Source organism: Varanus komodoensis, unplaced genomic scaffold (assembly GCF_004798865.1).
Source record: "Varanus komodoensis strain SLA01 unplaced genomic scaffold, ASM479886v1 scaffold13_3, whole genome shotgun sequence".
In the NCBI taxonomy this organism is placed as follows: domain Eukaryota; kingdom Metazoa; phylum Chordata; class Lepidosauria; order Squamata; family Varanidae; genus Varanus; species Varanus komodoensis.
This window is the reverse complement of record NW_025335409.1, coordinates 9,871,212-9,883,329: the sequence shown is the minus strand read 5'-3', so window position 1 is coordinate 9,883,329 and position 12,118 is coordinate 9,871,212. Positions and strand designations below refer to the sequence as shown.

The 12,118-nt window shown below is 41.0% G+C and overlaps 1 protein-coding gene across 6 annotated transcripts in view; it reads right to left on the bottom strand.

Moving 5' to 3' along the window:
* The window catches only part of CACNA2D1 (calcium voltage-gated channel auxiliary subunit alpha2delta 1), a 452,873-nt gene extending 441,384 nt beyond the window's left edge, over nucleotides 1-11,489 (bottom strand). For 2 of the 6 annotated variants that reach the window (XM_044423418.1, XM_044423420.1), the window contains exons 1-2: nucleotides 10,986-11,488; nucleotides 7,032-7,049 (exon numbers count right to left, since the gene is read on the bottom strand). In XM_044423418.1, the coding sequence (XP_044279353.1) occupies nucleotides 7,032-7,049; nucleotides 10,986-11,080 (113 nt within the window). In that variant the 5' untranslated portion in view covers nucleotides 11,081-11,488. Of the gene's footprint in view, nucleotides 1-7,031; nucleotides 7,050-10,985 lie in introns of all 6 variants that reach the window. The other 4 variants (XM_044423419.1, XM_044423424.1, XM_044423417.1 and 1 more) reach the window with 3 other exon arrangements.
* Between the last annotated feature and the right edge of the window lie 629 nt (nucleotides 11,490-12,118).

The following is a 12,118-nucleotide window of genomic DNA, read 5'->3' as shown; positions in this document are numbered from 1 at the left end:
CACACACAGAAATGCGATCTGAGTTAGGGATGTTTTGAAGCCACTGATCCACGCAGTTTGGCTATGGCCCAGCCCTCACTCCATTGCCTTAATATTTCCAGTCAAATCCTCCAAAACCTCTGTGTATTAAAGTTTTTTCTTATGTTAGGACACCACAGAATCAAACAGGGCAGACATATAGAGAAGAAATGGAGTAAAGGAACACAATGGCTGAATGCCAGCCACATATGAGAGCTCATCAAGGGTCTGAAGGCCTTCCTGGTATTGCTCCTGCCGGGGATGATGGACTGCATTCTGATTTCCAACTGCATAGGACTGAACTAGTACACACTGCCAGTATTTGCCTTTCTCAAGGAATGTGCTGTCAATTTCTGCTGACTCCTCTGTACATTTAAGTGCAATTAGGCTTACTTTTGCAATCTGCCTACAACCACCAAATAGATTGCTAGGATTAACACTCTTAATTCCCCAGGCTTTGAATCATCCTTAACGGAGAAGCAGGTACGACAGCACCATTTCACTTGATCTATAAAAAGCTTCTGCTGTATATATCAAGCAGATGAATCAGTTTCCACACACCCCCCCAACAACAAACACACACAAACACTCAGGAAAGATCACGGCTAGACCATGTTCTCAGGCAATGAATAAAAGGCGACTCTGAAGTAGTATTTCGTGAGTACAGTCAGAAACAAACAAAGCTTTTAAGCTGTCTGGAGAAGAGAATGCAGGAGGATAGTCACGTCCTTCCCCTAGAGAAAGTTTGGTCAAATGAGAGCAGAATAGGTGGTCAGTATTTGCAATGCCATCAAGTGGGTCCTTCGCTCTAATCTAGCAGGCCTGTCTCCCAGCAACAGGATGCTCTCTTTAAACATCTGAGACCACCTAGTATCCTAACCCTTTTCCACAGATCACAGATTAGCATGTCAAGTACTGCAGCACATGTGTGTGAAACTACTACTACCAGGACAATTATTGGTTTCAACTTCTTATAGTAAATGCCAAGTAAAAACCAAGGGGTCATGGCAAGTGATATTCAATGGAATCAGCCTCTAGACCGGAAATAGCCCACTTAGGCTGGGATGGGGTTGGAAATAGGAGCAGATTCTCTCCAGTCAAGGAGATGAGGGTAAATTTCATCAGGCAGCAAAATGAACAAGATTCACACATGAAGGCCCATTGACTTCATTATGGCCATGTGCACGAAAAAGGATTGCCACTTAAAACCTCATTCCTCACAACAGTGATTTTTGCCCACATTAAATCTTTGTTAGAGTAAAAAGGCCCAAATCAATATTTGGAAAAGCTATAACTTATCACAGCCAATATTCATTAGATAGGTGTCGACTGCATGAAGTGCAGTTGAGTGAAGGGGAAGACATCAGAAAAAGGTATTCCTTCTAACAATATTTATAAGCAGTCATCCCAAGCGCATGTCATGTGTAGCTTCAAAAATAGGCAGTGGGATTACTGTAATTAACTGCAAAAGCTTGCTGATTTGTTGATACCATATAATGTCAATCTCTTTCATAAACTCATTAGTGTCTTTGTAAATAAATAGCAAAAATTATGCAAAAAGCAAGCAAGATCCAGCTCCTGTTTATTTCTCCCATCCCTGGAAGAAGAGAGAAATCCAAGCCAAGGATTATGGTTGACAAACAGTATTCTGAAGGAATGAGACAACAAAATTAAGCATTCCAGAATGGAAATGTGCTTTCATGCCATTCATTTGAACAGCAAATTATTACAATTCTGAGAATGGGAATATGCTGCCTAAAGAAGTGATGACAGCACATAGGATATTTTAGAACTTAAATCCCCTATTTCAAAATAAGGGTTGTATGTATTTATTTAGATTGGCTAATAAAGGGGTGGCCAAATGACAGTTTACAGGCAACATCCAATTCCTCTGACATTAGATGTTACACTGATGTTCAGAGACTTTGACAGAAGACATAAGGAATGTTTGCAACAACAACAACAATAAATTATCAAGGTGAAACTTTTTGAAACAGAAACCTAAAACCTTTATAGCACTCAAATAAGTTTCTGGAAAACAAATCATGCCTACACAAACACAGGGCTAACAAATAAAAGTTGCATTCAGTGCAAGTCTTTCTGCGCTGATCATGTTGTGATACTGGCCAGTCAGACAATAACTTCTGCAGGATTTTCTTCCATTTGTCTGCACCATTGGTTAACCCAAGATAATTATTCCCCTCCATTTTTGATGTACATGTGTGAGAAGCAACAGTTGGATCAGAAAGGGAATACATGACTCCTGGCAAGATAAAGGTGTCTTCTTAAATCAGGGCAAGTGTGACTAGGCACTGTCCCAGCGTTTTAGTGAATTGGTCCCTATAAAAATACCCGTACTGAGTTCCAGTTTTGCTCCCATACAGCCCATCACTGTTCTCAACATTTCTGGAGGCATTCTGTCTTAGCATCCTGTCAATGCTCCTAGTGAGCATCCTCCTAATGAGGATAAGAGGCTGTGGCTAAGTTAATGTGACTGTTCAAGACTACCTGTAGTGTAGTCCAGACTGTATTCCAGTCTCCTGGTGCATTGCCTTTTAGGGAAGTGCAGTGAGGGGCTAATGGCTGATTGTAGCAAGAGTGCTGGGGCACGTATGATTAATTGCTAGGAAAGCAAGGCAATTCTGCTTAGTCAGAACTCAGCATCCAGTTTCCCACAGTAGCCAACCAGATGCTAATGGGATCCCCATAAGCAAGGCAGCAAATTACAGTAAAAATGATGCTCCTAGTTTAACAATGTGCTGTGTGAAGAAGTACTTTATTTTCATCCATATATCCTAAATCTCCCACTATTCAGAGTCACAGAGTAACCCCAGGTTCTGTTACTATGAGACAGAGAAAATAATTCTCCCTGTCCACTTTCTCCACACTAAGCATAATTCTATATACCTCTGCTGTCTCCCTACCTCCCACCTTTACTTGCTTTTTTCTAAAGAGCTCCAAACACCATAAATTTTCCTCATACAGGAGTTGCTGACTGTTCGGTTGCTCTTTTCTGAACATTTTACAACTTCACAATATCCTTTTAGAAGGGCAGTCATGAGAACTATACCCAGCATTCCAAGTGTAATTACACCTTAGATTTGTATAAAAGAAATATGATACGATTTTATTTTGAATCTCTTTCCTAATGACTCCTAAAATGGGATTTGTGTTTGAAAAATTTGCGGCACCACAGAACAGCTTTTTCATCAAGATACCTACCATGATCTCAAGATCATTTCCCTGATCATTTACTTACATGTAACCAAAACTACGATTTCAATGCAATAAACTTTTTCAATAAACTTTTATTTATTGTTGTAAGCCGCCCCGAGGCTTCGGCAAATGGGGCAGCATAAAAATGTTTTAATAAATAAATAAATGCCAAGGATTTTGGGTCGATCCCTTTGGAGTGCTGTAGGATCCATTTTTATTGCTGCCATCTTTAATATTTTGGTGTCATTAACAAATTTGGATACCTCACTGCTCAATCCTAACTTCAGATAATGTATGAACAAGTTTAAAAATGAGTCTCATTACAGTTCTGTCAAGGCCACAGGTATTACTACTCTCCAGTGTGAAAACTGTTCATTTATTACTACTTTTCCTTCTGTAGTTTACCATCCATTGAGGAAACCAGTTAATTCTTGCCAGAGTGGAGAGGCTCCTTCTAAAATCAGATTGAAGAATCTCCTCTTCTGGAGCCCCTGCCACAAAAAGCTTTGCCTGATATTTCCCTAAAATCATGAAACAACCATGTCTGGTTTGGGTCTCCGATTTCTGCTTTAAAATACTACAGCAGAAGTTATGATCATTATGTGCAATTTGGTCACTTGGTGTCACTGGCTATTTTGGGTCACAGGCCAGAAATACCAACACAGAGACGCCTACCTACCTGAGACCATCTGAAAGAAAACATAGTTTCATTGCTCCATATCAGAATCCATCCAGGCCCCAAAGAATGTTGAACTCCATGCTCTACTGACCTACATACAGCCAGATGTGCACTGTACTTTTGTCCCAGCAGAGCATCAGAGGTCCATTCCGAGTCAACCTTTCAAGTAAGTAATGTCTCACTCTAGCCCTTTGCTGTCTCTGAGGTGAGTATCTGCTATATTTCTGTCACAGAGATCTAGGGATGCAACAGGAGAACTTGTAAATATTGCAGAGTCTCTCAAGCTGCTCCGGGAAGTCAAAAATGCAAATATGCTTCAGGCGTCAACCTTTGTTTTAGCTCTGCACAGTAATGCTACTGTGTTGGTTCTGCACGAAAGATTCCACCACCACCACCATCATCTGCATTTCTATACCACCCCATAGGGTAGTTTACAACAGTTCATACAAATACATAATGAATATAAATATCATATATTCTTCTCAAAAGAAACGTTAAGAATGTAAACCAACTATTATTCCAGGCTTGTCAAGCGTTTTCAGATGGAGTTAGAAGGTACTAAGCATCCTGGATCTATGTTAAATTCTATGCAAAGAGGACAATGCGAGGCCCCTCTTGTGAGTTTCTAATTTAGGGCACAATCCTGTAAGGCGGGGGTAGCCAAACCAAGGCTCGGGAGCCACACGCAGCTCTTTATTTTGCACCTTACTGCTTGCCGCCCAAAGCCACCATTCGCAGGTGCTCGCTTGCCACTCTCCACCCGCGGCACCTGCTTGCCACTCTCAAACATCATTTGCCACATGTGGCTCTTGCGCTTAGCAAGTCTGGTCACCCCTGCCATATGGATTTAGTCAGAAAAAGGACCCACAACTTCCAGCATGCAAGGAATTGCAGGCCTTTTTCATTTTCATTTTTGTTTTGTCTAAAACGTACATAGAGTTGCAGTCTAAATTGCCAACCTCATGCTTTCTTGGGGCTGGCTCTTCCATGAGACAGGTTGGCACAGCTGCCTCAAGCAGCAAATGCTGGGGGGCAAACATACCCGAGTAGTGGGGAACTGAAAAACAAAGCTTCGTGGCTCGCTCCAGGCCTTGTAAAACAGCTGGCTACCCTCATGTGCTGTGGAAGATACCATCCAGCCATCAGAAGGAACATTCAACAGCTACTCAAGCTGTCTGCTGAATGAGGGGATATCCTCCTTTGACTCAGAACATAAATGTCTTGAGCTAAATCTTCACTTTCATTTCCCTCCAGCTAACCTCAGATCCCATTCTCACCCTAATCCAAATTCCCAACCCATACATTCCCTTCCCTGAAAGCATTTCTTTCCTGCTGCCCCATAATATGCTAACTGCCAACCCTGACATATGGTAAGTGAATAATAGTTTAGGTTCCTAAAAGGATTTCAGGAAAGTTTGTAGAAATCATAGCAACTTATTCCTTAAGTAAAGATTGACAAATTATTCATCTTTATCAGTCAGAAAATGTCACCTAAACGTTAACACTGGCCAAAAAAATGAAAGCACAAAAGTACATGCAGTGAGAAATATAGTAAGACATTTCAGTGCATTAGCAAAGGAAGGCCAGATTATGAAGGACACTGCAGCCTTGTAAGTGAGTTGAGAGTTAGCTGGATAAGTAACAGCACAACACTGTGCATATTTACTCAGACATACACCACAGTGTGTTCAGTGAGCTTATTCCCAGAAATATGCACACAGGATTCCAGCCCTAGACTTCTCACAATATAGCTGTCTTAATATTTATTTAACCTTTGAGAGTTCAAATTCATATTTTTCCATGCAACAGAGGGAAAGCCCAAATATCTGTTTCTTTCATACACCGCAGGAGTACACAATCATTTTGGCCCAGCGGCTATCTGTGATGCTGGCTGTGGGTCTGGGCCGTCTAGCAAGTGAGCATGCACATGCACACGTATACACACACACATATACATGCACACACAAGCACTCAGAGCAGTGTGTGGGAAAAGAAACATCCCTATGAGAATCTCTGCAAGACATGGTGCAGAGTATGGGTGCTGAGGAAAACCAGTGAAAAGGATTTGGCTCCACTGCAGTCAGCACACTCTTGGGGGCAAAATAAAACCTTGCAGGGCACAGGTTGGGCACCCCAGCTATAAAGGCAGGGAGTATTTTCCAGTGGTTAGAGTGATGGGCTGGGACTCAGCAGATCTGAAGCCCTCTGGGTCACTCTGGACCAGTCACTGGCTCTTTGACTAACCTACCACCCAGAGTTGCTGTGAAGCTAAAAGGGAAAGAAGAAGGAAAATATAAGCCACCTTAGATTCCTTGCAAGAGGAAAGAAGGTGGGATTTAAATGTAATGATGCATAAAATAAAATAGCAGTTTAAAAGGGAACATTTGGAGTGGGAAAGCAGTGAGAGGCAGGGTCACTTAACGCTTTCTCAACCTACCGCATAGTTTGCATAATTGGAAAATTTACTTATTTTAATAATTATATACTAATTCATCTGCCTAGATTTTGGGAACCGCAATATGCTCAACTCAATTCCAGAATTCTTCAGGCTAGGTTTAGAATAATTCCAAATTTCTATATATTTCTTCTTAAGGAATGATCAGATAACAATTTAATAAAAACCCTTAAAAGCAAAACTTCTAAATGACCCAAAGCATAAATTCCAATATTAATTAAACAAGTAATTAGGTTTATTTGTAAGAAGGGACGGGAAAGGTTGCATATCTAATCTTTAGAATTTTTAGCTGCTGAATACTTACATAGAAGAATCTGGTGGGATTTAAGTAGAAGGATTTGTGATATAGCAGCAATATAAAAATCAGGACATGACAAGATACTTTAGTAGCTTAATTTATTTTCAGTGAAAGTTGGGACTGGGAATTTCCATGCCACCTGAATGTCTGGGTATCAAAAGATTTGTTTCAGGAATCTAACAACCTTTTCCCCCCTGAAAAAAAAGTCCTTCTAGCAGTATTTATATATTTCAACTAAAATTACCGCAGTGGCAAAACTGTATGATGTTAAATATTGTGCCATATCAAATTTACCAGCTATGGTAGTATTAGAAAAAGCGACAGAGCCAAGAGAATACAGGAAGATGAAAAATTCCCATACTCACCTTTCCTTTGTCAATTCCCTAAAAATAAACATAGCGCTCAGTCAACACATCAACATTTTTGATACTACACAAACAAGAAATCAGGACTGGAACCACACAAAAGGACAGTTGCTGAGTGACACATGATGGCCCCAACTGTACCTTCATGAATGGTTAGCTTTTGACCACCAGTGCTTTTATGCTTCCTATGATGCAAGTTACAAGTGGCAGTGAACACAGGCTGAGAAAGGAGGAAAAACAAGAGGTGACAATGTATAACATCGACAGGCTCCTCAGCCTTTTTCCTATTTAAATGAAGGCTTTCTCCACAAATAATTGTTACAGTAAAGGATTGTATCCATCACCCAAACAAAGTGAGCTAGTTATTAAATGCACAGGTGTTCAAAGATTCACTGTCCATAAGAGACTATTTTAAAGACTTTGAAATACTGATATGGTGCCATTTGATAATTCATAACAGCAGTGCCTGACAATTATATGGCAGACAGACAATTGACCATTCAGTCCTAAACCTACTTACTAAAAAAGAAGTCTTACTGAACTCAGGGATATTTACCTCAGAGTAAAATGCCCAGTATCATGCTGCAAGAACACACTGTTGGTGCATTTATGCCAACTGCTGGCATTTTTCTTAAAGCCGAGAATATTGTGTAGGGAATGATACAGAAGGATGAATTACTTATTCCTTACTCATACACCTGATCAATCCTAATATGGCAAACAGGTGGCAAAATCTCTGTGAATACTAAATGCTTCCAAATCTATATTCATTTTCACTACATATTTCTTATGCAGGTGGGAACAGATCTATATATTTTCAAAAGGAGACATTTTTACATTGTATTTATTTTGAATGGATCCAGAAAATTCAAATCAGTAAGATATACCCTTTTCTTGTTTTCTGTTCCTTAAATGCAGTACATAAGTCATGAAAAATAGCATTCAATATGTATGATGACAGGAAGTGCAACCCCTTAAAAGGCAAACAGAGAAACAAGGCATCAATGAAATTCAAATGATTCATTTCTCAGTTCATGAAAGCCCATACTACCTAACTGCTTGGGCAAAACATTCAAATTAATATTCTAAGGTAAACAGGTTTCTTTTTTGTTTTAAAGCCATTAAACAATAGCACATTTCTGAGCAACTGAAATCTACTGAAATCAGTAACATAGTACATCCCTCCCAATTTCAATTTCTTTTCCTTTTAACTTAATACAAACAGTGACTGATCTTTGCACACACTTTTAGGGATATCTAATAGAGCAATCTATCCATAGTTGCATACATAGATCTCAAAGTTTAGTCTGCATGTCATTCTAGGAATCAGACAAGTTCAGAGTTGTCCATATAGTCTATAGAAACACAAGAATGTCATGCTGTCTATGATAAAAATGCAAGAAAAAAATGATAATAAATCAGAGCAGCTGAAGAATTACTACTGATATGGATTCTAGTAATTTTAATTAAATGGATGTTGACAAAGCATTTTCTTCTTTAAAATTTGTCTGAATCCATCCTTGCAGCTATAAAATAAGCATTTTTAAAAGAATGTTTATGTATCTAGATTAAGCAATAATGTCAGAACAGACAAGTCTCCAGTTCTAAAGAACTGTTATTATTAAATAGCTATTCTTGAATATTTAGAGCTCTTTTTCCTAATACCTCTACATATTAAATTGCAGATGACTCTGAAAGACTGAATAAATGAAATGCCTTTCCAAATATAATTAGAAGAGACAAGGATCAGGTTTAAATATTTTTAATCGTAACAAATATTATCTAGAACCAGATATACAATAGTCACTTTGGTTGTATAAACTTACTGGCCTCTCATTTCTCCTACCTTTAATTCTTTATTTATTGGCCTCTCATTTCTCCTACCTTTAATTCTTTCTTTGGTAAGTAACCTGAATCTGATTATCTTTGTTTCCATCCTATACAAGATAAGACTAAAATTAAGCTCAATATTGTAATACAACCTAACTCATTTTCTTGAGCACCTGTTAGATGTGCATTTTTTTAAAGGAAAACAGGTTTGATTATCCTAGTGCCTTACTCCCTAATTGAATTCTGAATTCTTCCATTCAAAATTAAGAAAGATTCTTACAAGATAGTTCCATAAAGAACAGCACATGTTATGAATACTCTCTATAACAGTTCAATCTGTTAAAAGAAGCAACTAGGTTGGATATTTTATATAAAAGCCTGTTTGCTTCTGAGTACAACAATGCATATTCCTAGTTCTCTGCCATATAGCAGCTTATCCCAATTGTGTCTCCTATCCTTACTGCCATTATTGGTATCGCTAATCACAAATACAGTTGCTAAGTAATGCCAGTCTGTAGCCTCGCTTAGACACCTATTCATTCTCCTCATATTCCATTATACTAGGTGTCCAAATCACAGTTTTAAGTGATCGATTGAGAATGACAGGCTGCCACAATCCAGTGGCTAAATTTAAAACCTAACCTTCTTGTTTTATCAAACCAAAGCAAGGATTTAAATTATTACAGCTGGGGGGAAATATTGCTTTTGCTTCAAATTGCCAAAGAATAAACTTTAAGGAACTCCGGCTCAAGGAAGAACACTGAAGGCAACCCAGCTCAAACAAGGCTTCATTTAACCATTCAGAAAAAGAAGAGCATTCCTTGAACAGTTGTGCCTTAAACTTTCTTCTTCTAGCCACTTATGCTTACACCAAGAGTGGGAAAGCATGGAGACTTAAAGTTCATTAGAAACACCAACTAGCTATTTGGCAAACAGAACGAATTAGCCTCATTGCAAATTCTTCTTTCTGCCCCAGTTTGAATTAGGACAGTATTTTTTATATTCCCCCAGTCATATAAGCTGTATGTGTATTTTATTCTTGCGTATAATTTGGTACAGTGTGTTATTCATATTGAGATGCATGATTACAACAGCAACCTATTTAAAAGCTGAAGTGCTTCTAAACTAAGAAAGGGTATTCACCCAAATTCTTACTTTAACTCTGGCTTACAGTGCACTCCCAATATACAAATATTAGGCTATTTATGTTTTATCCTTTCTGCCTTCATTTCTTGATGTGAACCTTGCCCTGCTGTGGGCAAGTTTTATGTTAATAACTGTCTGCTGCTTTCAAGATGCTATCCTGCATTCATGCAAAACTGCAAAAGAAAGCAAACACAGGCAAATTAGCAACCTCCTCAGATGCCTTAAACTGTGTATTGTCTAATTGTGTTAACGGGATGTTACATTTAAAACCACCTTATATAGCTTCTTAGCACAGTTTAAAAAAATAAAAAAAAACCCTCACCACAGCTCTGCCTTTGCACATGCGTGGATGCATGCAAAACCACACACACATAAAACAAACCCTGGAACTGTCAAAACATTCATGTTGTACACTGGAAAGCATCCAGGTTGCAAGAGATATGCATTGAGAAACTAATTGGGAAATGTGGCATTGCAAAAGCATGCTCCAGGACCGTTTCGGAAGGAAAATCACAGAAATATATATACATTCACGCACAAATCTTCTCTTTATTAAAAAAAAATATCTCCCTGAAGCTGAAATAGTCATTCAAGTCACAAGGGTGGGGAATGTAATTGGAAACTTTCCTCTCAGCATAGCTGAAGCTGCGAGGAAGGTCTATTTAGAGATGCTGTTGATTGCTCTCAGGAATATTACTGGATTCCAAAGTACAGGACCAGGCTCCAACAGATATTGTAGGGCAGGCCCTTGGAAAACTAGCCCTTAAAATCAGCCAAACACTGCGAGATCTTACCAGTGGCTACTTTTCCAAAATCCAGGATTATGTCTTCTCGTTTTATTTGTGCCAAGCGCAAGGATCCACTTGCATTGCCACCCCGCCTTTTCCCCATGTCCCTTTCCCAGACGAGGTCTCCTCCACCCTCCTGGCTCCCTTCCTCCCATGCAAGCAAGCCCGGCCGGACTCAGGTGGGACTTACGTGGTGGCAGAAGGGAAGGGCCCTTCTGCGGAGAGGTTGATCACCAAGGACTGGAAAAGTGTCAAGCTAAGGAAGAGCCACCAGCCAGCAGCCATCTTCCTGATCGAAGATCGATGCCCCTTGCCCACAAGTGCCGGAGAAAAAGAGAATACCGGCGGCGGCGGCGGCGGCGGGTGACGATGCTAAAGTTTTTTGGGGGAGGGAATGGGGGGCATAAAGAAAGCAACAAGGAACGCAAAACAGCCGCTCCTCCTTCTTCTATGCAAAGCCACAGGAGCGTACAGAAGCAGGCAGCGGCTCACTGGGGGTGGCTGGGAGGAGATGAGAAGGAAAGCGATAGAGATCTGTGGGTGGAGAGGGGGAAGGGGAGAGGAATCGAGAGAGAGAGAGCGAGAGCGAGAGGGGGAGACTCAGCTAGTCCAGCAGCCGCTTCTGCTTCATCTGATTCGCCGCCATCAGGGCTACTTTTGTAACAGATCTCAGCTCACTCTGTGTGTGTGTGTGTGTGCACGCGCGTGAGCGCCTGTCCTTTCCTGATTTATTCCCCTGATTGCAGGGAGAAAGGGAGGGGTGACTAGGAGGAGGAGGAGGAGGAGGAGGGGGTGGGAGCAGTTGGCGAGAGAGAGAGAGAGCGAGAGAGAGAGGTGGTGGAGGGAGCGATTTCTGTCTTGGTTTCCTTAGGATTGGAGGAGAGCAGAACCAGGGGAGAAAGTCGTTCGAGCCCGAGAGGGCCGGCGGAGCAACGGAGACGCCGACTCCCGCGGGGGGATCAGCTTTGCCATACAAGGGAATCAGAGGAAACTCCCAAAGTTAGCGCCTGATCTCCCCCTCCCCACGCCCCGCATGCCTCTCCCTCTCGGGAAAAGGGAGGGGCGAGCGAAGGGCGGGATGCTACCTGAGACTCCACGCTGTCAAGGCAGCCGCGCTGTTGCCAACGGGCACATGCAAAAGCAAGCAAGCAAGCAAGGGGGCTTCCTGGGGGAAACCAATGGCGCGGGCGGTGGGGGGATGCTGTGCAATCCGCTCTTGGCCGGCTTGCACATCATGCTTGCCTAAATTCCACTGAGCCCATTTTGCTACCTCGGCGGGGGCACCTGCCCTTAGCAAACGTCCATGATCAGCGCAAAGAAGCA